The 25,558-nt window shown below is 41.4% G+C and overlaps 2 protein-coding genes across 3 annotated transcripts in view; both read left to right on the top strand.

Annotated features, from left to right (window-relative positions):
• The window catches only part of syt1b (synaptotagmin Ib), a 6,884-nt gene extending 2,924 nt beyond the window's left edge, over positions 1-3,960 (top strand). The window contains exons 3-9 of the mRNA XM_015964569.3: positions 1,275-1,456; positions 1,739-1,849; positions 1,957-2,124; positions 2,212-2,379; positions 2,508-2,625; positions 2,960-3,093; positions 3,182-3,960. Of these exons, the coding sequence (XP_015820055.1) occupies positions 1,275-1,456; positions 1,739-1,849; positions 1,957-2,124; positions 2,212-2,379; positions 2,508-2,625; positions 2,960-3,093; positions 3,182-3,388 (1,088 nt within the window). The 3' untranslated portion in view covers positions 3,389-3,960. The remainder of the gene's footprint in view (positions 1-1,274; positions 1,457-1,738; positions 1,850-1,956; positions 2,125-2,211; positions 2,380-2,507; positions 2,626-2,959; positions 3,094-3,181) is intronic.
• A 146-nt stretch (positions 3,961-4,106) lies between these two features.
• otogl (otogelin-like) overlaps positions 4,107-25,558 on the top strand; it is a 38,356-nt gene continuing 16,904 nt past the window's right edge. For both annotated transcript variants that reach the window (XM_054733114.2, XM_054733115.2), the window contains exons 1-33: positions 4,107-4,703; positions 5,033-5,075; positions 5,404-5,449; positions 5,716-5,794; positions 5,875-5,967; positions 8,106-8,260; positions 9,801-9,922; positions 10,022-10,227; positions 10,644-10,768; positions 10,912-11,018; positions 11,113-11,219; positions 11,307-11,432; positions 11,503-11,611; positions 11,682-11,728; positions 11,812-11,957; positions 13,174-13,300; positions 13,404-13,581; positions 14,962-15,086; positions 17,349-17,558; positions 17,669-17,837; positions 17,938-18,012; positions 18,168-18,211; positions 18,413-18,578; positions 19,087-19,194; positions 20,482-20,620; positions 21,904-22,038; positions 22,153-22,299; positions 22,388-22,507; positions 22,818-22,934; positions 24,127-24,283; positions 24,441-24,467; positions 24,570-24,749; positions 24,828-25,106. In XM_054733114.2, the coding sequence (XP_054589089.1) occupies positions 4,631-4,703; positions 5,033-5,075; positions 5,404-5,449; positions 5,716-5,794; positions 5,875-5,967; positions 8,106-8,260; positions 9,801-9,922; positions 10,022-10,227; positions 10,644-10,768; positions 10,912-11,018; positions 11,113-11,219; positions 11,307-11,432; positions 11,503-11,611; positions 11,682-11,728; positions 11,812-11,957; positions 13,174-13,300; positions 13,404-13,581; positions 14,962-15,086; positions 17,349-17,558; positions 17,669-17,837; positions 17,938-18,012; positions 18,168-18,211; positions 18,413-18,578; positions 19,087-19,194; positions 20,482-20,620; positions 21,904-22,038; positions 22,153-22,299; positions 22,388-22,507; positions 22,818-22,934; positions 24,127-24,283; positions 24,441-24,467; positions 24,570-24,749; positions 24,828-25,106 (4,087 nt within the window). In that variant the 5' untranslated portion in view covers positions 4,107-4,630. The remainder of the gene's footprint in view (positions 4,704-5,032; positions 5,076-5,403; positions 5,450-5,715; positions 5,795-5,874; positions 5,968-8,105; positions 8,261-9,800; positions 9,923-10,021; positions 10,228-10,643; positions 10,769-10,911; positions 11,019-11,112; positions 11,220-11,306; positions 11,433-11,502; positions 11,612-11,681; positions 11,729-11,811; positions 11,958-13,173; positions 13,301-13,403; positions 13,582-14,961; positions 15,087-17,348; positions 17,559-17,668; positions 17,838-17,937; positions 18,013-18,167; positions 18,212-18,412; positions 18,579-19,086; positions 19,195-20,481; positions 20,621-21,903; positions 22,039-22,152; positions 22,300-22,387; positions 22,508-22,817; positions 22,935-24,126; positions 24,284-24,440; positions 24,468-24,569; positions 24,750-24,827; positions 25,107-25,558) is intronic.

The following is a 25,558-nucleotide window of genomic DNA, read 5'->3' on the forward strand; positions in this document are numbered from 1 at the left end:
CCATTACTTCAAATGGTGTTTATCTTTTTGGGACTCTGGTAGTTTGTCCTAACATTTGAAGTGGTGGCAGCCGTCTGTTTCTCCTTCTCAGATATTATTGAGTGGAAATCCTCTCACACCAGGGGTGTTCTGTTGTATATATGAGTGTGTTATAAATGGAGGACCCAGGAAAGTGCTTGGGGTTTGGCCAGACAAAAGACTGTATGGTCCAATCGTTGCTTTCGGTCTGAAACGTGTTATTGGTGGAGATTTTTAGACAAACGTAAGAGGACCACTTTGTTCATTTTTATTTTATTTTATCTCTACAATATATTTATAGCTTTATTATGTTAGAGCATTGTTAACATGCATGAATACAATGTATAATCCTTTCAGAGAAGCTTTAGAGGAAGCAGGACACTTGGTTTTCTCTTTTTTAAAATACAGCTTCATAAGGATTTTTAAAAAGTATTCTCCCTTCTCTGGTTAAATAACAGAGTGTGCCATGTGCTCTTTATTGTGTGTACATAGTCCAGTAATGCTGACAGATTTTTTTGAAAGTAGAGCATCAGAACTAAGCCTTAAAGAAGCATACTTAAAGTTTTATTTTTTACGAGTCAAGACAAGTTACTTATCACCCCCATGTGCCAAACTCACTCATAGAATCAGTGTTTTGGTTTTAATTAGAATTTAATTCAACTGGGTAAATCCCTGACATAAAAATAAACTACTTTTCAACAGAGAACATAGACTACCCTATATAAAACAGCTTTTTTATTACACACATAAATAGCTTGGGAAAAAAAAGAACACACACAAAATGTGCAGCATGGTGGCGCAGTGGTTAGCATTGTTGCCTCGCAGCACAATGGTTGCAGGTTCAAAACTTGGCTGTGGCCTTTCTGCGTGGAGTTGCGTGTTCTCCCCATGCATGCGTGGGTTTCCTCCGGGTACTCCGGTTTCCCCCACAGATCACAACATGCCCTATAGGTTATAAATTGTAAGTCGCTTTGGATAAAAGTGTCTGCTACAAACAAATAAACACAAATAATAAATAAACAAAATGTTGTGTTGCAAGAAAAAATCATGATGCATGGTATTGGATCTGTTTTTTTGTTTTTGTTGCTGAATGAAATTTAATTTATGTTGCAGTAAATGAAAAAAGAATCATGAGATGTAGAATACACATTTGTACTCTGAGTGAGGTTGATGCCAACGACAGCAAATGAAAGTGTAACAAAACAATCGTTTATGCATAATTCCCATTTTGTTTGTGTGTTCTGTGTGTTTCACAGAGCCGTCCTGGGCTGTCGCCGCCCTTTGTGTTGTGAGTTTGTGCATCGTGCTATCATGTGCTGTATGCTTTTGGAAAAAGCGCATAATGAAGAAGGACAAGGACATAGAAAAGGACAAGAAAAAGGAAAAAGTGAAAAACAAGGGAGGTTTTGACACTGAAATGGATGGGGGTTACAATGAGGTAACTTAACAGACACACACTCACACATAAACACACACATCCTGCAGACCCACTGTCCTTGCAATGCATCACAGTGAGGTCGTCTGGGTCACCCAGAACGAGTAAAGATGTCAGAGCGTGTTAAGACTAATGGACTTTCTGCACATCCCTCATGTTAAGTCAATTTGAGGTGAGAAAAGTTGTTTCGAAGCCGATTCAAACAGTCTAATGACAGAAAACTTCCCGTGAAGCTCCAAATCTTGCAGACAGGTATGTACTAATGCTTTATTTATACACGTGCAGCCCATCAAACATGAAATTAAAGAAACAGAGCTGTTGGAAAACGAGCCCAAAGAAGACGAGAAGCTCGGCCGTCTACATTTCACTCTAGACTACAACTTCACAGAAAACACTGTGAGTCCCTGCTGCTCAGTTGGCTTTGCCCACCAACTGTAAAATATTACATTTTAAATACTTTTCTTTGCTTTATTTTTCTGTTTTCGTCTGCGACCGGGTCCCAGCTGGTGGTGGGCATCTTGCAGGCCGCAGAGCTTCCTGCCATGGATGTGGGAGGCAGTTCGGATCCCTATGTCAAAATGTATCTGCTCCCGGACAAAAAGAAGAAGTTTGAAACCAAAGTTCATCGGAAGACACTAGAGCCAAACTTCAACGAGACTTTTACTTTTAAGGTTAACAAAGCACATAATAGATAAAACCTGAGTTGTATGAATGAATTCATGTGAAACATAAACGTTTTTCTGTGTTGTGGTCAGCAGGTCCTGTACACAGACCTGGGTGGGAAGACGCTGGTGATGACTGTGTACGACTTTGATCGCTTCTCAAAACATGATGCTATTGGAGCTGTGAAGATACCAATGAGCGGTGTGGACTTCAGCCAGTCTCTGCAGGAGTGGAGGGATCTGCAGAAAGCAGAGAAAGAGGAAGTGGGGACTGGCATTGTTTAATTAAGCTGGAAAGAAATAATTTTTTTGGAGAAGAAGCTAAAAAGTGACTCAGGAGTTCCTGTAATTAACTAGACAATTGATGCTTGATGTCTGAATTATTTTATTAGAGCGAGCGACTTGGAGACGTATGTTTGTCCCTGAGGTACGTGCCCACAGCAGGAAAGCTGACGGTGGTGATTCTGGAGGCCAAAAACTTAAAGAAAATGGACGTGGGTGGATTATCAGGTGAGTCAAGCTGCAAAAAAGATTGGGTTTGCTCAAGATTTTAGCTCAGTTTCAGATTTCTACTACTGAGCTGCAACCGTCCTGTTTTATTTAAACCTTATTTTGGAATTTTAAAAGCACTAGTATTTCAGATAGTTCCTCATTTTTCTCCAAACTGAGCACCGGCTCATGCTTTTTTATAAGTGTGCCCACCTTTAAGTAGTCTCAATGCAGGAAAAGATCAAGGACCACTCAGACTGATGTTGTGTGTCCCTGATAGAGTTACTTCCTGTTAGCCAAGCAGCTGCTGTTGGTCTGATGCTCTAACATAAACGCCCCCTGTTCTCTCCACCAGACCCATACGTGAAGATCCACTTAATGCAGAACGGGAAACGACTCAAGAAAAAGAAAACTACAATAAAGAAAAACACGCTGAACCCTTACTACAACGAGTCATTCAGCTTCGAAGTGCCATGTGAACAGATAGAGGTACAAAGAAATCATATGTGCACATGCACACACATGAATACAACCAACTGAAACTGTTTTTCTGTGACAATGTGTGTTTTTTTCTCAGAAGGTGCAGTTAGCTGTGACTGTTTTGGACTATGATAAGATTGGGAAGAACGATGCCATCGGAAAGCTGTTGCTGGGTGGTGACAGCATTGGGACTGAGCTACGCCACTGGTCAGACATGTTGGCTAACCCTCGGAGGCCAATAGCACAATGGCACAGCCTCAAACCAGAGGAGGACGTCAACACACTCATTTCCAACAAGAAATAAAGCTAATCCACCAAGAAACACAAAATATAAGTTAGAAATTCCTTCTTCTTTGTAATGTCATCATAGTAAAATGTTTAGCGGTAAATCTACCCAATGTTATTTTGCTTCGGAACTCCATGCTATCTAATTAATACAGATTATGAGTCTTAAACCATTTAATAAGTCCCCAATACTACAAAAATATTATTTAAAACATGTACATAAATAGATTACTATATAAAGTGTAATAAAACCAAATGGTTGTTGTTGTTTTTTTTTTTTTTTTTCATTTCTGGGACTAACGTTCTGTTCAAGCTTGTTAATAAAATCAACCTGCAGAGGGAGACAAAGAAAACACATGGGATTTGCAGGCCATGAGTACATTTATTACCTTCTTTTAGAAGAAGCTGTGCAGTTATTCCACACAAAAAACAACGTCAATAGAAACATTTTTTAAGTTTATAATGTGTTCAAATATCATAAAGAAACTGTTTGATTAGGTTGAATCATGGTAAGGTGGGATAGTATTAAATAAACTGTAGATTTTCATTATATGTTTTTATTCAGGAAGTATTATTGTAAACAGCCAATTAAGTGTAGTTCAAAATTCATGATAAAAACAAATTAATGGAAAAATCATTGTATTTTTAGTGATGAGAAAAACATTTATTTATAGAATATTATAATGTTTATGCATTTTTAACCCATAAACAACAAAATTTTTACCCTAAAAGAAATATCAATGAAGTTCTGGGAATAGAAGAATTTTGATTTTTATCTAATTTATGACTTGGTCACTCCAAAGAATGTCAACACAAACATAAATTGTGTTGAATAAAAACATTCAGTTTGTAAATGTCATTAAATTACCTTCATTTAATCTTTAACCTAAAGCATTTGTTAAACTTGCTTTCTGTAAATTCAGAATACAAACCCTGTTGTCCCAAAATAGACAAACATGCGTCTCAATGAAAAATTCACAGACATTAAGGTTATTTTTTTACAGTAAATATGACATCATACCTGCAGACTGCTGGTGGAGCAGAGACCACTGCTGACTCACCACCCCACACAGGTGTGCACAAACCACTCCTCAAGTGCCCAGGTCAGGTGGGAGGGCTGCAGCCTCCAGGTAGGCTCCACAGGTCCGTGCAGGCTCCGTCCAGCTGCCGTCCTCCACACGTCCAAAACCCCCTTTTTCCTCTCAGGACAGTTGAGATGCGCCATTAACGTTTCCGCTGTGAATTCCCTTCGGACTCTGAGATGAACGTGAAGTGGACAGTGAAACGATTTGTTCTTATGTCGTTATCAGTCTCCCACCTGCTGTTACTTGAGGGTAAGCCAGAGACTTTTTTGCTTTATATGAAGTTTGTTGTAAACCACACAGACAGAGTTATGCACACAAGGTAGATGATTCACATATATATTTAAATAGGTCACATCCATGTAATTAAATTACACTACATTGTTTTAATATCTATAGATGAGACGCCTCTGCAGCATTTAGGCTAATCTGCTATTTCTTCTATTTCTTGCATGACGTTAGAACATTAAGATAGATGAATAAATAAATAGTCATGAACACATGTGGACCAGCACCTGATTACCTAAAGCTCCTTCATGGTTGGTGAAGCCTTAATTCCAATAGTTTGGGTTTAATTTCAGGAGCTCAGAGTCGACTTTCAGTGGCAGAAGGAAGATCACAGAGGTAAATATGACATAACGAATCATGCTAAATACACACTTTCTGTCTAGACAAGAGTGTGTGACAGAGATTGAATGAATGTGTGTGTGTGTGTGTGTGTGTGTGTGTGTGTGTGTGTGTGTGTGTGTGTGTGTGTGTGTGTGTGTGTGTGTGTGTGTGTGTGCATGCGTGTATGCATGTGTGTGCACTTGCATTTGTGTCTGTGAGGTTTTAGCTTAAAAAAAGCAGTTTGAAGTTTGGATTTAAGTGGTGTAAAGTGCACTTAAGCCTCCCCTCTGACTGTTTCTTCCCACTATTGTGCATGCTTGTGTGTGTGTATGTGTGTGTGCAGAAGAGCTAATGCACTTCGGAGGAAACGGGATCTCCTTGGGGAGGAGGTTTGTACACTACACCTAAGAGAACCAGGGCAGGTCGGGGCATCCACATGCGCACAACACCTTTTTCGGCACAAAGACATCTTTGTAGCGAATGGGTCCTAGTAACCACGAACACACACATTTCTCGCACTCAGTCTGATGCAACTCTTTAACTTACAGCAGCAGGCACACAGTGGGTGCAGCTCTGAGCCAGTGGTGCTGTTAAAGGCCAAGAATCACTGGAGGACCTGATCTATGTTTATATTGTTTATTGTTTTTGTTCCAAGACATATAGACCGTTGTTGTCAGAGGGCACTCTGTCACGCAGCATTTTGCACAACTACACAGCCAGAGATTCCTCTTCAGGTAAAAACACTATAACCAATGCTATAACACTCCATAATCTTAGTAAAATCAGAACAAACAAGTTTGTGTGTCTTTCCCAGAATATTGTGGCTGCCTTAATGGTGGATGGTGTCAGGAGGGCGGTGTGTGTGACTGTGTTCAGTTCCAGGCACTGGGAGATCGCTGCCAAATCAGTGAGTATTGCTCTCACACTTGTAGTCTCCTACTTTCATATCTTCCCTTTGTGTCAGCTCAGAATTCATCACATTTATGCAAGCAGCAACCTCCGAGGCTGCCTGGCATGTCTAATAACAGTCACCTCTTTGATAACAGAATCAGACGCTCCATTTTACATGAACAAGCGCACGCAGGAGACTCTCCAGTCGGTCAACAAATTCTAATTGCCTGAGCACACTACAGCATTAATTATTTAAAAATTATTAGTCTCTTTCCCTTGTTATCACTCTTATCTTACACACACACACACACGCACACGCATGCGCATGCAAGAATAGACTTTGGGCTCATGAGATCATCATACAAAGTTGCTCGCATTTAGTTAATGTGCCAACAGCTGAGTGATGGAGTTTCTACACTCAGAACAGAAATTTATTCATACAGAACTTGAAACATTTTATTTTATTTATTTATTTATTTATTTATTTATTTATTTATTTATTTATTCAAAATTGCTGCTGGTGCATATTAAAAATACACAAAATATGAGATTTGGCAAAAGAAAATTGTTTTGATTGTTTAAAGGTGTGGAACATTAAAAAAAGTTGAAAAAATAGTTGAAACATGAACATGAAAATAGTCTGCTACACCTATCTCCTGCTTTAGTTTCTGATAAATGAATTTCTGTCAAAATAGAAAGTGAAACTCTAGGATTTGAAAATCCTGACAGGTCTACGTCACACTGTCACCTAACATTCATGAACTCACCCATCTTGGCTCGACAGGGAAAGTTGTTGTTGGTTTGGCGTCCTTGGAACAGCAGAGAACGTCTGGACTGGTAGAAGCTAACTGTTAGCATTAGCAACTCCAGCACACAGCAGAATTCCTCCAGGCTTGTGGTATTTGTGGAGATAAAACATCAACATTGCAGAGCAAACTGAGTCAGTGGTAGAGCCACAATGCTGTTATCCAATCTGGGGCAAGATGTCCAAACATCAGGAAATAAGAAACCAAATCCTGCCATGTTCAGCTCTCCTCTGATGTGGTATACTGCTAATTCCTGAAACACGCTAATTCAACTCTCCTTGGGTAAATGCACTCAGTCTCAATAGGTTGCAAAATGTTCAAAATGTAGCTGCCTAGTTTCTTATGAGCTCAGATTGTTGTAGTCTCATCAGCCCTGTCCAGACTGTTCTGGATCTCGGTACAGTACAGGGTTGATTTCAAAATCCTGACCCTTACTTATACCACTCTGAATGTAACCAGAACCTCCTAACAGTACCTAAGAGGTCCTACAAATCTCGTGGAAAGCGAGCGTTCTCTCATGCTGCGCCCAAATTCTAGAGCTCTTTACCTCTTCACATCAGGTTGGCTCAGTCACTGACTGAGTTGAAATCTCATTTAAAAACTCCTATTTAAGCAAGGCCTTTGGCCCCTAAATTTACTACTCCTCACTTCCTATCGTCATATGTTCTTGAAACATTGTCTTGATTTTCTCGTATAGTTTTGTATTTCTGTTGTTTCCAGTCTCATGGTTGGAATTACTTATAGAGTATTTCATCACTTATTTATTGTGTATGGTGTTGTTTGTATTGTCTGGGAGCCTGTTTTCCCCTATTTATGGCTATTTATCCCTTATGTTCAGCTCTTTAGTCAGCTATAACACTGCTTTATAAATAAAGGATGGATGGAAGTGCATCTGAGCCCCCCGCCCTCTGAGTAAGATTTGCAAGGCATTCATTCCTACTAGAGACCACTGCAAATGTATTGATTAAACACCTTTTTCAAGCTTATAAATGTTGCTAATTGAGACATGCATGAAAGCTGCTGATAAGATTACAAGATGTGATTCATTGGAACCAACCACCCACATTCTCAGATTTTGGGAAGCTGCCTTCTTGGCAAAGCAAGCCACGGGGATTTCCTGCAACAAAGGGCTTTTGGATGATTCAGGTGTTCAATTTCCACTGATAAGTTGAATTAAATAGAAGAGGATGAAAGATGTTAAGACAATAACAAAGATGTGACGTGTATTACACACCCTCTCAGTTTAAAGGCGGGCTTCTGATTAAATATATCTGTGCCAGATTGTATGATTGAGTTGTTTTTATTTAATAAGAATTTCATCTGAGCGAGTTGCTCATCTTCGTTTCAGTACCTAATCAGGGCCAGGACAGAGACGGGATCTGCAGGTCATGGGGTCAGCACCACTATGAGACATTTGATGGAATCTACTTCTACTTCCCCGGAACCTGCTCTTATATTCTGGCTCAGGATTGCCACTCAGCTGCACCACAGTACACAGTGTGGGTAAGGCCAAGAACAACCCTTCATTTTAACATCAAGACACTTCACATTCAAATATCACGTATTTATTGAGTTTATTGCTATTGCAATTTGTTTATGCTAATCTCTTTTAGCAGGCGTTATTTCCCTAGCTCAAAGGGCATACTGCAACCTTTGTATAATTGACCCTTAACAGGGCCAACGTCTATATTTAGACGCTTACACTCACACCATAAATTATGTTGGTATGCTTTTTCACAGACTCTTAGAATTATGAAATTTTACCCAACCAATCATTAAAAATGAGGCTAGTCACAGTTCACGCCGTGGCGCCATTCCACCAATCAGCACAGAGCTATGATGCACCGAATACTGGTGTGTCTGCAGAACCAGAAAACCACTCGGTCTCCTCTCATGTGTACGGTCAGATCTCTAAAACTAATGACGCTAGGTTTATGAAACTCTCACTTCACAAGGTTGACTCGTTGTGCTAAATAAGGATGCTTGTGTTGTCAATGTTAAACTCAATAAAGTTGGTGAAATCTTAGCATGAAAACCAAATCTGCCATATTCGAACATACGCTCTGAACAAGTAAAATAAATTATGTGTATTTTTAGGTAAAATCTGTTGTTTTTAGACATAATCTTAATAAGCATGGTAACAGTAATAAGACTAGTTATTTTGCAGTTTTAAACTAAGATTTCAATGGAAAATGGAGGACAACAGTAATTGTGCCAGCCAATCCCACCACCAGTGATGATGATAAAGAGGAGGAAGATTAGCCTAGTGAACTAGACCAAATTCTTGCTTGTCTGGCTTGCCAGGCTAGAAGAAGATGACATTGAGGCAGACCCTCAAATATAAAATATTCTAAAATATTCAAATTTTCTATATTTGATCAAAATTTGTATCTATTGTTCAATAGCCTTTCAAAAATAATCTACATTAATCTGTTTTAATAAAAATATACTATATTGTTTAAGAAATGTGATATATTCTGTGTTATTCTACAGTGATATAATGTTCTAAAATTAGCTAATTATTCTAAAGTGTCTTATAATCATCTATATTATTTAAAAATAAAGTTTATTTAACTTGTTCATGCTTTTTATTTAGGACATTCTTTTACCAGATCAGGGCCAGCGTCCATCACTTCGTTTTCTCTGATTTTCTGCATGAAAATAAATCACTTTGAAAATTGTAACAACAGAAATTCATGTTGGAAATGGACTACAATAACACCCTGGGGTTAACATTTTTAAATTTAAACTACTTCATTGAGTGCGGGTTAAACCCATGAAATGCCCGTTTCATGGCAATTTTGACTTGAAAGAGTAAATAAAGCAAAGATGTATTAATGAGAGAATTCCACTTCTGCAACTGTGCGTGCTTTTTGTTCTGAAGAAAATGCTTTCAAGTAGCTAATTCTCTAAATGGAATGCAGCCCTCATTGATACACCTGTGAAATATGTCAAAACATATTCAGTGAAATAGGCCTACTGTGTCACGCTTTCATGGTTTTGTTCCCCCGTTTTCATTTATCGACCTCCGTTTTCCTCTCAGGTTCACAACAGCCGAGTGTGTGAGGGGAGTGGGTATTTATGTCCAAGAGCTCTCAGTTTGTTCTTCCCAAACGAGGAGGAGATCCACATCTCTGGCTATCAGGTCCACCAGGGAGGCCGCAGGTGTGAAGAATAATTCTTAGCATTAAATGACAATAGAGAACAGAGATTTTCAGACATTACGTCATCTGTCTGGTTTGTCTGTGTCGTTACAAATGCCAGGATGAGTCTGCCTCAGACTGTAGGGGGAGTGTTTATTGAGCGTTTGGCTGATTACCTGCTTGTGAAGAGCGTGTTTGGCTTCTCTTTGGCCTGGGATGGAGGCTCAGGCGTCTATTTGAAGATGAGCGAGGAGCACCAGGGCGCCCCGTGTGGCCTGTGTGGGAACTTCAACCACATTGCCGGAGACGACCTCACCACTGCTCGTGGTAAGACCGGCCCAAATGTCCCCTCATTCCATTTTCCTTTCACTCAGCACCCAGTCATTGCAATTACTGCTATTATACACTCAGCACAGATTATGGCCAATTATAGCATGAGTGGGACCTGCTTAGATCAGAAAAAGGATTGAAGGGAACTTGTGGTTTGGTTTTGCGTTGCTGGAAGAAGAAGGGATCTTTCCTCAGGCGGGCAGTAACACAAACTACAGTTCATACTTATTCAGGAGAATGCTGCTCTGTATTGTGAGGAAAATGAAGAAATTCTTGTACTTTGCAAACATTCATATGTTCTTGTAAAGCCAAATTTTGTTCCCATTCCAGGTTAAATTGATGACGTACTTTTTTATCTGCACATTTGAATTTAGTAAAATTTCAGATATTTCTCTGTTTACTTTGTGTTTCAGGTATCCGGACAGATGAGCCGGCGGTGTTTGCCAACAGCTGGACGGTAGATCTCCCTCACGAGAGAGCTTGTCCCTCCGTAGATCTCGACTTTAACGGGCCCTGCAACTCTGAGTCAGACATGGATGTAAGAAACAGTACCGGTAATTCTAATGTGAACTGGCTCAACATGGTGACTGTATAGGCATCAGCTTGCTAAATTAACATGAAAACAAGGTATGTTGAGATTTTTATTCAGTACGGTTATGTTTTCTTTGAGAATTTGTGCAGGATGCCATTGAGAAATGCAGTGCGCTCCTCTTCTTTCCATTTATATCATGTCATGAAAACATTGACCCCAATCCCTTTGTTGCCAGCTGTGTCTCTGACCTCTGTGTGTGAGTGAAAACCAGATCATTGATATATTTTTGTTCAAACTGAGTCTTTCTGTATGGGTACCGAGTAATGCCTCTAAATCTGCATTCCTTTTAGGTCTGATGATGAGGAAACATTTTGCCGCGCTTTGGTTGAATACACCAGAGCCTGCTCCCATGTTGGATACCCTGTAAGGGAGTGGAGAGACAGCTTCCCCTCCTGCTGTAAGTTTCACCTACCATTCTAAAGGATCAGTGACTTCCATTAAAATCACCTGTCCACCCTTATGTTTTGTTTTTGTATTTGCACAGATGATGGCTGCGAGGAGAGCTTTGTGTATAGAGACTGCATCAGCTGTTGTCCTCCTACCTGCACATTTGAGAAAGAGTGTCTAGGAACCAACCTGCACTGCCTGGATGGCTGCTACTGTCCCGATGGTATATAAACAAAACTTTAAGATTGTAATTAATTTCATAATATATGATCACACTTGACCTTTTTTTTTAGGTCTTATTTTACAGAACGGTACATGTATCCCTGTTTCTCAGTGTCCTTGTGTTTATCACGGAACGTCATATGCACAAGGACAAGTGCTTCAACAGGGCTGCAGCGTTTGGTGAGAACCGACTTTGTATTTCTTGCCGTGGCACACATGATGCACTTCTAAACCTTTCCTGTTTTTCCAGCGTTTGCATGGGAGGAGTGTGGAATTGCACTGAGAATAACTGCACAGGTGCAAATTCTCTTCAAGATTACAAAGGCATCAAAGAGGAAGACTTCAAATAGAAAATCTGATTTTTTTCTGTCTCCTTATAGCTGAGTGTTCAGTGGTGGGAGATGTGTTTGTAACCACGTTTGATGGCAGGATGTTTCTCCAGCCGGGGGCGTGCCAATACGTGCTGGCAAAGAGCCGTGGCAGCAGCAAATTCACTGTCACACTGCAGTATACGACTTGTGCAGAGGTAGCACACACATGCACACGAAGTGATTCAAGAACACGCTTGTGTAATATGACCTAAGTGTTAAATTATTTACGTAAATCTGATCTAAAAGAAATTGCATTACTTCAGAGTTGAACAGGAGGATATTTGTTCTTATCTAACATTAAAAAAAACGTGATTAAGATTTCTTTTCTCATGATTTCAAAGCAACAAATGTTAGAAAACCTTTGTGCTCAAATTCCAAACTAATATGTGTTTAATGTGCAATTCTGATGCTGTCTTCCCTCAGAGATGATTGGTTGTTTTTTTTTTGTTTGTTTGTTTTGTTTTGTTTTTTGTTTTTTTTGTCTAAAAACACTGAGAGACGTGTAATTCCAGATTATAAAGCTTTCATTTATTTGTTTTTAGAAGCTCTACTGGAGACTGTGTGCACACATTTACACATTTTCACTATTTGGTTTATTGCCAGGCTTGTGTCAGACTTGCAGTAAACATGCTGAATAGCATCTTCTATTACACTGTGTGTGGGTCTGGTGTTTATTTGGCTTCCATTCATGCTCTTCAAAATATATTTAAATTTCCTCCAAGTTGTGACAGACTCTCGGTTTTACATCCTATGGGTGTCTGTTGTAGACCAAACGGAGTTGTTGGTGCTTTTTTAATTTTATGATGATTACAGGTTTCCTGACTTGTGTGTCGGTGATCACAGGTGTTTTCAGATTTGCTGAATTAAAATGTTTTTGAAGTTGTGCAAAATATTATGTTTGCAAGTTAATGAAATTCTCCACTCATCACCTATAAGGTGTTTTTGCATATGTTTGTGTGGGCACTTTGAAATATGTTTGTTTGATAATAGTTAATCTAGTGTTACTGAAATTCTCAGAAAGTAATTACTGAAAATAATGCGCATCTATAACTGGTTAATTTTGTGAATTTATCACTTAGTTTGATGAGGCCGCAGCTGAGTCATGCATAACACACATTCTAAGACCACATGAGATCTTATGATATTATGCAAAACTGACCAAGATTGCTCAAAAACATTATAACCCCATTATTGTTCCATTTTTTCAGTATTGCTTTATTTGAAAGGTTGTGGGCTGCATGCATTATTTTGAAGAGACGCTTAATTTCAGACGTAACTGACATTTCATAAAAATGCATTAACCTGTGTTGAGTAATGTATTTATCAACCCTGCAGTATCCTTGTTAACTCTTTGTATTTGTGTGTCAACAGCAGCAGGTGTGTATCCAGTCCGTAACCGTGGTGTTGGAAGAAGATGTGAGTAATCAGATCACCATGACAAGAGAAGGGGAAGTGATAATCGGTGTCCATCCAGCTCCTGCCCTCCCCTATGTTGATGGTAGATGTCAGAAAATCATTGAATGAAAAATCCCAACATTTTGCATTTTCATTTAAAATAATTTTTGGTTTAAAAAGCACTTGTGTACTCTCTGCACATACAGATGCAGTCGAGTTGCGCCGGCTGACCTCTGTCTTCATACAGCTGAGGACAGAGACTGGTTTAAAGCTGCAGTATGACGGACAAGGAGGCCGGGTGTACTTGCAGCTGGACAGCCAGTGGCGTGGACAGACGTTGGGTCTTTGTGGAACTTTTAATGGAAATCTACGAGATGATTTCTTGTAAGATGAAACTTCTCACTTTTAGGAGAAAGATTTTTTTTGTTTGTTAAAAGGTTGCTATTGCTGAGCGCTCCTTTTCTGTGGCCGTCTCCAAGTTTAGGTCTTCCACCACCTCTCTTACCCATGGTGTCCCACAAGGTTCTGTGCTGGGGCCTCTGCTCTTCCTCCTCTATCTGCTTCCTCTTCATCACATCCTGAGCTCCTTCAAAGGAATCTCCTACCATATTTATGCAGATGACATCCAACTGTACATCTCCTTTAAGCCGCATGAGATGTCTAAACTGCAGCAGTTACACACCTGCTTAGACTTTGAAAACCTGGATGGCTGGGAGCTTTCTACAGCTGAATGAAGATAAGACTGAGATCCTCATCTGTGCCCTAGACAAGCTGGTTCCCAAAGTCAGAGACTCTCTTGGTCAGCTTGCTTCCCACACCAAATCTTCTGTCAGGAATCTTGGTGTGACCTTTGACCCAGCTCTCACCCTGGATTCTCATGTCGGTTCTCTTGTTCGCTCTTCCTTCTTCCATCTCAGGAACATTGCTAAGCTGAGTCCCATTCTGTCCCGCTCTGAACTTGAGACAGTTATCCACACCTTCATCTCCTCACGCTTAGACTACTGCAATTCTCTTTTCACGTGTCTGAGCAGAACCTACCTGAACCGTCTACAGGTGGTTCGGAATGCCTGTGCTCGGCTTCTGACCAAGTCCTCCAAATACACCCACATCACCCCGCTTCTCCTCCAGCTTCACTGGCTGCCAGTCAACTTCAGGGTTCATTTCAAGATCCTGGTTCTGGTCTATAGGGCCTTACATGGACAAACACCATCATACATTGGTGATCTTCTTAGTCCCTACACCCCCAGCAGGTCCCTGAGGTCCAGTGATCAAAGCCTACTGGTTGTGCAGCACCAGGCTAAAGACCAAAGGTGACAGATCATTTGTTGCTCTGGCCCCCAGACTCTGGAACTCTCTCCTCCTGAGTTTAAGATCAGTGGACTCAGTGGTCTCCTTCAAAAAGCAGCTGAAGACTCACCTGTTCAAGCTGGCTTTTGTATGACCTTCTTCAACCACTCTCTCTTTATTCTGCTCTCCCCACCTATTCCACCTTCCTCATGATCCACTGATTTCCCTTTTTCCTATTCATTTTCTCTCTTTCTTAAAAAATTTTCTTTTAAATCCCAATTGCCTATTTTTGCTCATTTTAAATGTATGTTTAAACATTTTCTAAATGATTTTTTAATATTTCAACATTTTTTGTTTTTGTGAAGCGCCTCGTGATTTTTATCTTGAGAGGCGCTATAGAAATGATATTTTCTTCTTCTTCTTCTTCTTCTTCTTCTTCTTCTTCTTCTTCTTCTTCTTCTGTTTTTGTATGAGCAGGTCTCCCGCAGGCATGATAGAGGGCACTCCCCAGCTTCACGCCAATGCTTGGAAGGTGTCATCTGCTTGTGTCGCCCCAGTTAATTTGCCCATTATAGACCCATGTGAGATGAACCAGCACAATGGTAATATTGTTAACTTTATAGTATCAACTATAAGGTTTAGAGCAATATGTAGAAATCCTACAGTGACATAATTGCAATTTAATGTCTCAATCATGTTGGAAAGAACTGAATCGGGTTTTGTTCTCAGCCAGCTGGGGGTTTGTCACTTTTTGTCCTTTCAAAATAAGTAGAGTGTAGGGTTAAATGTTGTTGCTTTTAAGCTTAATATATTACCTTTACTTATGACCACTAAGATGTGATATTCTATATAAATATAGAATATCAACCTGCTTGGTCTTTGGATGTTTAATCAGAAGATTCTAGGATTCTTTGCTTTTTCAGGGATCAACACACTTCGTATCAATTCAGACAGTCAGGTTTATAAAAAGTAAGAATTTATTTTCTAAACAATTAAAACATGACAAGTTTACTAAGGCTACTGTGATGGATGAATCTAAGTGGATGGGATGTGATGTATGGTGATTGAATGGTGTGTGTTTATCAGAACCTCGTATCTAAAAGAACTGAGTTCTGGGTGTGAAAAGAATTTGGTTTGCATTAAACTTTGAAGTTGGTTCTTATCAAAACGGCATCAGACGCAATCATGCTGTTTTCTACATACCCCTGAGGAGACTCCCTTTCGGATCTGAGATGCCGGGGGGGTCGGGTGACCCCAAGGTACCGAAGTTCGTAGAAAAGACCGCAGTACGACCAGGTCGGTCCAGAGTCGTCTCCCGGATCACAACAAATAGATTAAATTGTTTGCGTCTAGAACAACTGTTTCTGAATGGCGGAAGGAACCGTTTTGCTGTGTCAGCTGTAGCTTGTAACAGGTTTTTGACAGCTTGTCAAGATGCGATGGGAGCAGAGTTTCCCTCCGATGGCCAGTCAGAGTAAGCTCAACTAAAAAAAAGTTGAATCACTCCGCAAGTGATCCTTTTTTAATTTTCTCATATTATGATTTACTTGGCCAATCGGGACATGCCATGTTAAGAGGTGTAAACAAACATACCTCAGAACATCACACCTTCTTTCAGATACAGGATGCTCTGATTTGTGGGTAAGAAAATATCTACGTGCAGAAATTACTTTAACTTTATCATGAACATTGTGTCTGAGTGTAGATAATGATTCACTTGTTAAACCAAACATTACTGATCATAACATCAAAGTGTTTCATTGTAATATTAAAATTAATTTCAACCTTGTTAACTTAGGCACAAATTAATCAAAACATTTCATTTAACCATATTGTTCATTTCATTTCATGATTAATTAACTCATGTGAGCTGAAAACGTTCACTATTCAGAGGCATGAGGAATCCTGCAGAAGCGATAAGGGAAGCTTAGGCCTTGAAACGGGAACAGTTTGTTGACAATACGTTATCATGTGTTCAGAGCAGCAGAACCTTCTGGGCTTGTTGAAAGATAGAATGTAAAATCCACCTTAGAGAATGGAATTTATGTCTGCAGATGACCGGTGGCATGTAGGTCAATATGTAGGTGAAAACTGACCATTTCTGGACAACGAGAATACAAGACGGACGTAGAAACTATTTATGAGCAAGCCCGTGAGTTTGCAGAGTCTGCACCGAGCTAACGCTGCGGCTCTGGCATTTTGTAATTTGACACCGGCAGGCAAAAAACTCCAAAGTTGTTTAAAGAACCAAAATCAGTTCACTGGAGCAACCCAGAACTTGTTTCTTGTGTTCCCAAGAAGCCACAGCATTTTTTTGTTTTACTCTAATATCAGGTGAAGCAGGCTAGAGGCTAACGTTGAGCTTGCGTAGAGTTAATTATGGTAATGGTAAATTAGAAGCAAATAGTTTTATATAATAATATTTTTTCATTTTCCAACAACTTGATATTGAAGTTAAACGTGTGTGTGAAGTGAATAAGGAATCAACCGTGGCATTTTATTTCCTTTAATGAGTCGTTCAGAACTAAAACAGCAAGCTAACAGTAAGACGACAAACATGTACAATGCCGGAGGTATGCTACCATAATAAGTGTAGTAAGTGCTTTGTACTATTAAATTGATCAACTTAGTGATCATGAGTCATCTTGTTTGCCATCTGCAATCTTCCGGTGCTGATCCGTAACCAGAAACAGCCATGAAACTCACAGAAGGGGAGTGAGAAAGTAACTTTTCGTTTAGAAAAATGAGCTGCAGTAACCAAAATTGACCACAGGATGTAATTTTTTTACTTAATTCCTACATATTGCACCTTTAAGGCTAAATGAAAAGCTAATGACATTTATAGATGTATTTTTATATTCCAGTGTTCTATGCATCCCAGTGTGACGTGCTACTGGGGAGTGTGTTTGCTCCGTGTCATGGCTACATCAGTCCAAACATCTACCAACAACAGTGTCGTTATCAGGCCTGTCGCTGTGGGAGCAGCTGTCTGTGTACTGCATTGGCTCACTACACTTACCTCTGCTCCAAACATGGAGTTGAGGTCAATTTCAGATCTCATGTTTCGGAGTGTGGTAAGTTTCTGTCTTCGTCATTATTTTGATAAGGATAACTCCTCATATTAGAGGATATAATTGTAATTAGGTGTGTGTAAGTACTATTTGTAACCTTTGTACTTGATTAGGAGTGGTATGTCTTGGAGGGATGCTGTACCACTCTTGTATGCCATCCTGTGGACGATCATGCCGTGCACTGGGTACCATTGAGACATGTCACCCCGATGACTGTGCTGAAGGATGCGGCTGTCTAGATGGCAGTTACTATGACGATGTGCGCCAGCGCTGTGTGCAGCTGTAAGACTTATAAATTCCATATTTTATTTTGACAGTAAGAATCAGTTTCTTTATGGTACATTACCTTTTAACCCTTTGCATCAAATGTTCTTCTTCTCAGGTCCCAATGTCATTGTTATTCCTTGGGTGGCGTTTCACAGCCAGGGGAGGTGACCTTCGGTGCATCGGGCCCTTGGTGAGCTGCAGCTGGCTTTAATTGGGACAATTAAACTTGAAAACACTGGTTAACAAAAGCTTAAGTGAATGTGAAATGAGATGAAAAGAAGTTGTACTGTCTATTTTTTATCATTTCATTCCCTTTCACAAAATCTTTCTCATCTTTTCTACCAGCCTGTGCAGAAATGGGAAGATGGAGTGTGAGCCAGAGGAAAAAGGTAACATCTCCACACCCCCACATGTTTCTTTCTTTAGTCTCTGCTTCAGTTCGTGCCAACAACAAAGTGCTGTTTCAGGCTATATCCAGCTTGCTGAAATCAAGAGGCTCGTGTCTACAATAGTCTGGCTACTGTTGTTGGTGTTTTAAGCAACTGGCGCATTGATTTTGTCGAGTGTTTTTATGTTCCTGTTTATTGTAGAGCCTGACAGCATAGAGGTTGGAGAGTGTCCCGAGGGAAAAGTGTATCACAGCTGCACTGAGCAGAGAGGCGGAGTGGCCTGCGCACCAACCTGCCGAAACCTGATGTTGAACCTCACCTGTCCACCCAACACGCCGTGCATACCTGGCTGTGTCTGCCCTCCTGGGTAAAATATGGATAAACCTTCTGAAATCTCTGAAGCCAAAGTTTCATCTTCAGAAAATATTTCATTTCTTTTCTGCATGCAATCTATTTATGCATCGTTTAAAAACAAAAACTGTAAGCCAAAAAAGAAAAAAACTAAACGTGTCACATTTTTAAAACAATTAGCGCCTTGCAGTAATTTGCTAAGCTCTAATGCTTCATTAGTTTTAATCCTAACATCTGTGAATATTTATAATTACTTGGGTCACTTGTTCAAATGAAAACTCAGTTTATTGCTGTGATCTTGCTTGAATGCATTTTGTTTGATGGTCTCAGGCAAAACAGATTTGAGCCTCAATTAGATTTCCCGAATTTAAAAGGCTTAGCCAACTGACGTTAATTAAAGCAGTAGCCGCCTGGAAGCTACAGTTAGCCAGCAATCAATTTTAATTAATGAGCAAAAAGCGCATCAATTGGAATTAATTTAATTGCAAGTTGTGCATGTCCCAATAAATGTTTCATCCATGAAGGCTGGTGCTGCATCAAGGGGAGTGTTTCTATCCAGAGAACTGCCCTTGCGCCTGGCTTGGACTTGAATACCTGCCTGGACAAATTGTGGAAACATCTTGTTATAAATGGTACATTTTTTTTACAGTAATCAATTTTTCTAACTTTGTGAGGAGATATATTTTAAAGAATGCCAGTGTTTGACATTTTCTGCCCCATTTTTGCTTCTCTCCTCTCTCTTCTCATCTCTTCTCCTCTCCTCTCCTCTCCTCTCCTCTCATCTCTCTTCTCTTCTCCTCTCCTCTCTCTTCTCCTCTCCTCTCCTCTCCTCTCTCTTCTCTTCTCTTCTCCTCTCCTCTCCTCTCTCTCCTCCTCTCCTCTCCTCTCTCTTCTCCTCTCCTCTCCTCTCCTCTCCTCTCTCTCCTCCTCTCCTCTCCTCTCTCTTCTCCTCTCCTCTCCTCTCTCTTCTCCTCTCCTCTCCTCTCTCTCCTCCTCTCCTCTCCTCTCTCTTCTCCTCTCCTCTCCTCTCCTCTCCTCTCTCTTCTCCTCTCCTCTCCTCTCCTCTCTCTTCTCTTCTCTTCTCCTCTCCTCTCCTCTCTCTCCTCCTCTCCTCTCCTCTCTCTTCTCCTCTCCTCTCCTCTCCTCTCCTCTCTCTCCTCCTCTCCTCTCCTCTCTCTCCTCCTCTCCTCTCCTCTCTCTTCTCCTCTCCTCTCCTCTCTCTCCTCCTCTCCTCTCCTCTCTCTTCTCCTCTCCTCTCCTCTCCTCTCCTCTCTCTTCTCCTCTCCTCTCCTCTCCTCCTCTCCTCTCTTCTCCTCTCCTCTCTCTTCTCTTCTCCTCTCCTCTCTCTTCTCCTCTCCTCTCCTCTCCTCTCCTCTCTCCTCTCCTCTCCTCTCCCTTCTCTCCTCCTCTCCTCTCCTCTCCCTTTTCTCCTCCTCTCCTCTCCTCTCTTCTCCTCTCCTCTCTCTTCTCTTCTCCTCTCCTCTCCTCTCCTCTCTCTTCTCTTCTCCTCTCCTCTCCTCTCTCCTCTCCTCTCCTCTCCTCTCTCCTCTCTCTTCTCCTCTCCTCTCCTCTCCTCTCTCTTCTCTTCTCCTCTCCTCTCTTCTCCTCTCCTCTCTCTTCTCCTCTCCTCTCCTCTCCTCTCTCTTCTCCTCTCCTCTCCTCTCTCCTCTCCTCTCCTCCTCTCCTCTCCTCTCCTCTCCTCTCCTCTCTCTTCTCTTCTCCTCTCCTCTCCTCTCTCTTCTCTTCTCCTCTCCTCTCCTCTCCTCTCCTCTCTCCTCTCCTCTCCTCTCCTCTCCTCTCCTCTCCTCTCCTCTCCTCTCTCTTCTCTTCTCTTCTCTTCTCTTCTCTTCTCTTCTTCTCTCCTCTCCTCTCCTCTCCTCTCCTCTCCTCTCTCTTCTCCTCTCCTCTCCTCTCCTCAGTGTTTGTCATCGTGGCTTTTTTAACTGCAGCCACTATCCATGTCCAGCTGTGTGTACGGTTTACAGCGACCGACACTACCACACCTTCGACGGCCTTGAATACGACTACCTCTCCGACTGCCAGGCCTACCTGCTTAAAGTGAGCTGTGTCCGTCTGTGTGTGTCTTTTGTAAATGTGCACAAGATATGTCAAAAACAGCTTGTGTGGATTTGGTTTGCATTCTAACTCGACTGCGTTGGAGAAATGTGTGGATGACAGACGGCAAACGGGGAGCATGTCCTTAGCATTTGCAGGCTGAGATTGATCTGAATCTGGGAAACGAGATCTAAGCCTGTTTCTTATCTTAAAAAGGAGGGTTGGTTTTAATTAGAGCAGATTAAAGAGCGTTTGTGTGTGTGCATGCAGGTGTGTGCGCGTGCGCTACTGTAACGCTAGCAGACGTTGAAGCAAAGATGAAAGTGGCACAAAGAAAGCAGTGTTCACATCAAACCCCAGGGCTCCTGCGCTCCCAGGGATATAGAATTAGAATTAGCAGAACAAACATTCTAATTCAGGCCTAAAAGATGGCTAGCCTCCATGCAAACCTGAAAAGGACGGGGAAGCAGGTCAGAGTTGTGTTTTAAAGGTGTTTAACACTGAAGAACTATTTTATATTATTATTTCTGATAATACTTTGTCACTGAGTTTTTAATGCAGGCTGAACATGAAAACAGTCTCCTACACCTATCTTCTGCATTAGCTTCTGATAGAAAATAGACGTTGAAACTCTAGGATTATAAAATCCTTACAGATCTGTGTCACACTGTCACTTAACAGTCATGGCCTCACCCATCTTGACTTGTGATGGAGAAGGCTGTTGTTGGTTTAGCGTGCAGGAAACAGCAGAGAACATCTCAGCTAGTAGAAGCTATCTGTTAGCGTTAGCAACTCCACCACATAGCAGAACTCCTTCAGACTTATGATATTTGTGGAGATAAAACATAAACGTTGCAAGTCAGTGGTAGAGTTGCATTGCTGTCATCCAATCTGGAGCGAGATGTCCAAATATCGGGAAATAAGACTCCAAACATTTTGTCTGAAGCTCAGCTCTGATGGCATGGCTCACTTCTAGTTCCTGGAAATGGTGCACCAGTGTTCACCCCCCACCCCCGAGTATGACTCACAGGGCATTCATTCCTACTACAAACCACTGCAAATGAGTGTTCCACCCCTTCAGCATCCCAGTGTATCAAGAATTAAATGTTTCCTTGAACCAGTGGAGGCAAATTTGCTTTTTTCGTTGGCCAAAGTATGTTCAGATGTTCCCTTTTAAATCTTTTAAAACTTTTAAGTAAAATGTAAACATGCAGCTGCTTTAACTGTTTCAAAAGCAGCACTTCTTTATTTTACAGGAGAAATCTTTTGTCTTTCCCTCTCACTAGAGTGCTGGAGAAACGGAGGTGTCCATTGTTGCCCAAAACAAGGACTGCTATGAGAGCGGCATTGTGTGCATGAAAATACTGGTCATTCACGTGGGGCTCACAAAGATCTACTTCACCGACAACTCCGGCAATCCAGTACACATCATACTCTCAGAGTTACTCTTTCAATTCACCTAGCAGATCGCACGCTATTTCCTTGTTTAATCAGCCCAATAAGATTTCTGTCTACGTTTCCTCCTTCTGCATCAGAACCCTGCTACTGTTGTTGGTCGAGGGTCAGAGTTCGAGCTGTGGAAAGCAGGCTACTACACTGTGGTCCACTTCTCCAATCAGGATCTGACCATTCTCTGGGACCGAAAAACCACTGTACACATCAGAGTTGGACCTCAGTGGAAGGTCTGAACATGGAGCACGTCTCTAAAGTTGTGAGCGCTGTGAAAATAAATCCCACATATAATTTTCTTTTGGGGTTTTTGACCTCCAGGGCCTTCTCAGTGGCCTGTGTGGAAATTTTGACAGTGTGACCGTGAACGACATGACCACATCTAGCCATATGGAAGTCAATAATGCACAGACATTCGGTGACAGCTGGGCGCTGGGACAGGTATGAATCAGCTCATCTCTTGCATTGATTTTTTTCCCTGTTGCCTCTTTCTTCTCTGTCTTTGTCTACGTTCGTCTTACTTGCTCTCCCCCCACCCCCGGCTCCCTGTTGCTCCTGTAATTTATGTGCTCGTGTCCCTGGAGTCCACTGTGATATTTAAGAGTAATCAGATACTTGATCACATTCTGTGTGTGTGTGTGTGTGTGTGTGTGTGTGTGTGTGTGTGTGTGTGTGTGTGTGTGTGTGTGTGTGTGTGTGTGTGTGTGTGTGTGTGTGTGTGTGTGTGTGTGTGTGTGTGTGTGTGTCTTAGTGTGAAAGTGACTACATACTTGAGCGACCGTGTGAAGGGGACTTGGGGAGACAGCCGTACGCTAAAAGGGAGTGTGCTCTCCTCTACAGTGATGTGTTTGCACCTTGTCACAACGTGGTAAGCGCCACAGAAACGGACATGCATACCCCACATTGAAGTTTTTAGTGCAGCCTGAATGCAGCCGGAGAAAGGTTATCTTGCTTGCAACTGAGGAGAAGGGGTTAGAATGGGGTTATGGGAACTGCTCTTAACTGATCCTTGCAAGTGCATTGTTTGTTCCTTCCTGCTAAAATATACACCAGGTTCTAGGCTGCAAGAATGCATCCATCTACAATGTGATACTTCTATTTGTGACTGTGATAAAAGCCACAAGCCAATAAACGTTGTTGAAATAATAAAGTTATTTTATAGCAAGATGTTTGAATTTTGACCTCCTTGTATTTTAATTTATGAACAGTAGATGGAGCCATGCTTGTGCGTACAAAAGCTGGGCAACCAGAGACAAGCTTTTGGCTCATTAAATTAGTAAATTATTTGATCACAAATAACTGAACTGACATGTTGAATAGGGTTTCCATTGTGGAAGAAGCATACAGGATCAAATCTTAAATAATTTAAATGAAAGGTTTTTGGTGGATGCTAGGATTTCCATGTCATTTATTAATTTATATCATTTTTACAACCTTTAGTGGACTTTAAAAGTTGTTAGTATTTGATTTGATTACATTTAAGCTCAACTTGAGCAAATAAAACGTGTCGATATTTCTTATCGCAAGAGATTGCATTAACTTGTGGTTAGTTGAAGTGCTTTTTGAGGTTAAAAATCCAGAAAATAAAAGGTGGCATTTCAGCCATTTTTACGCTTTTGTGCTAAAGTATAAACAATGCCACCACCAGCAAAAATTATAAAACCTTGTAGGATTATTTTTTTATGTATTTGCCCAAATAACTTAGTGATGCCAAACTGATGGCCGTTCCGAGGAATTCAAAATAAATATATTCTGTAAATGTGAATTATAACACTCTCTGACAAAGAGTAAAGTTCCAATTAATCTTGCCTGTCAGCAGACCCTCAGACTAAAGCCTTCTGGCTGTTCCTCTTACAGCTTATTTGATACTTTTTGCACCAGAAGTTGCAAATTCCTTCGTCCTAATATCTCATCAATTCCTCCCAAGTGAATAATTGAAAACTGCACCCCCCAGTAAACTTGGCCTCCCCTAGCCTCTCCCAGTGAGATTTGGCTGCTTCAGTTTCTGCTTGTAAGTGTTTCCATGTTTGTGACTGTTGTGTATTCATGATGCCTTTCAGGTTGATGTGGCCTGGTTTTATAGGAACTGCCTGACAGACACTTGCAACTGTAATCGTGGGGGAGACTGTGAGTGTCTCTGCACATCCATTGCTGCATATGCACATAAATGCTGTCAACAGGGGGTCACAATCCACTGGAGATCCCCCTCTGTCTGTCGTGAGTATGCTCTCAGAGATGCACAGGATCATAGCCTCTTGACCACTCTTTGTGATCACATTCTGCTGTTTTTAAGATGTTTACACATTGTTTCCTTGTAGATGTTTGCCATTGCCTCTATCTTTTAGAAATGTCTAATGAACTATTTCTCTTGCAGCGTATGACTGTGAATACTATAATCAAGGTATGTAGGAGTAAGGATCATTCTGGCTGCTCGTTGTTTGTGTGCCTCTTCATTTCCCAGAGGGCTTGTCACCAAACTCATTTCCTGTCTTTCTCACCACAGAGTTAGGAGATGGCCCATTTTCCTTGGTGAGTGCTGTTTATAATGACACCATGTTTGGTGTGAATCGCACCAGCAGCTCAGTGTTTCCTCTCATAAGAGAAAGGCCAGGGCAGTTGCCTCCCCCTGGCCTACTCTTCAACTTCATGATCACTGAAGGACTGTTGAAGGACAGGGCATTACGTGAGCATATGCACTAAACACTAAAACATTCTGATTATTTATTGTTTTGGGGTTAATTAGACTTTTCCTTTTATTCAGGTGTTTCCGTTGTTTCTCTGGAGTCTGCAGAGAGACCCAACTATTTTCTCACAGTGTCAGGGCGCAGTCGGCTTCAGTTGGAGCAGTGGAGTCGAGGAGCGGAGTTCGGTCGTAGAGCGACCTTTGTCCAACACCAGGGGCTGTTTCTGACAGGTTACACCTCATTTGAACTTGTCAGCCAACCTGGAACCTTTCTGACACTCACGCGCACTGCTGCACGAGCCCAGAGATATGGCACCACAGAGGGCTTCAAGGCCAGCAGCAGCTTTGCCCTGGAGGGTGAGAAACACAAGCCCACTTCTAACCCATACACACCGTGACCTCAGAGTGTATTTAGTGTCAGTGGCTTCCATCAGGTTCATATTAGGCTCTCTATCTGTAAGTTATTATCAATATGACCGGTGTCAGAGCTTGGTCTGCATTGCCAGCATTAAGTCGAACTCCTTTCTGGCGAGAGTTGGACTCCGCCAAGGCTGCCGTTTGTCACCGATTCTGTTCATAACTTTTATGGACTTTTATGGATTGATAAAGGCTGTTATCAAAGGGCCTGGCACCCCATACTCCTGAGGTACCCCCCAAAGAGCTCCCCGAGGGACACGGTTGAACGCCTCCTCCAAATCTACAAAACACATGTAGATTGGTTAGGTGAATTCCCACGCCCCCTCCAGGACTCCCCTAAGGGTACAGAGCTGGTCCAGTGTTCCACAGCCAGGACCAAAACCACAAGCTAG

The sequence above is a fragment of the Nothobranchius furzeri genome, chromosome 4, assembly GCF_043380555.1.
Source record: "Nothobranchius furzeri strain GRZ-AD chromosome 4, NfurGRZ-RIMD1, whole genome shotgun sequence".
In the NCBI taxonomy this organism is placed as follows: Eukaryota; Metazoa; Chordata; class Actinopteri; order Cyprinodontiformes; family Nothobranchiidae; genus Nothobranchius; species Nothobranchius furzeri.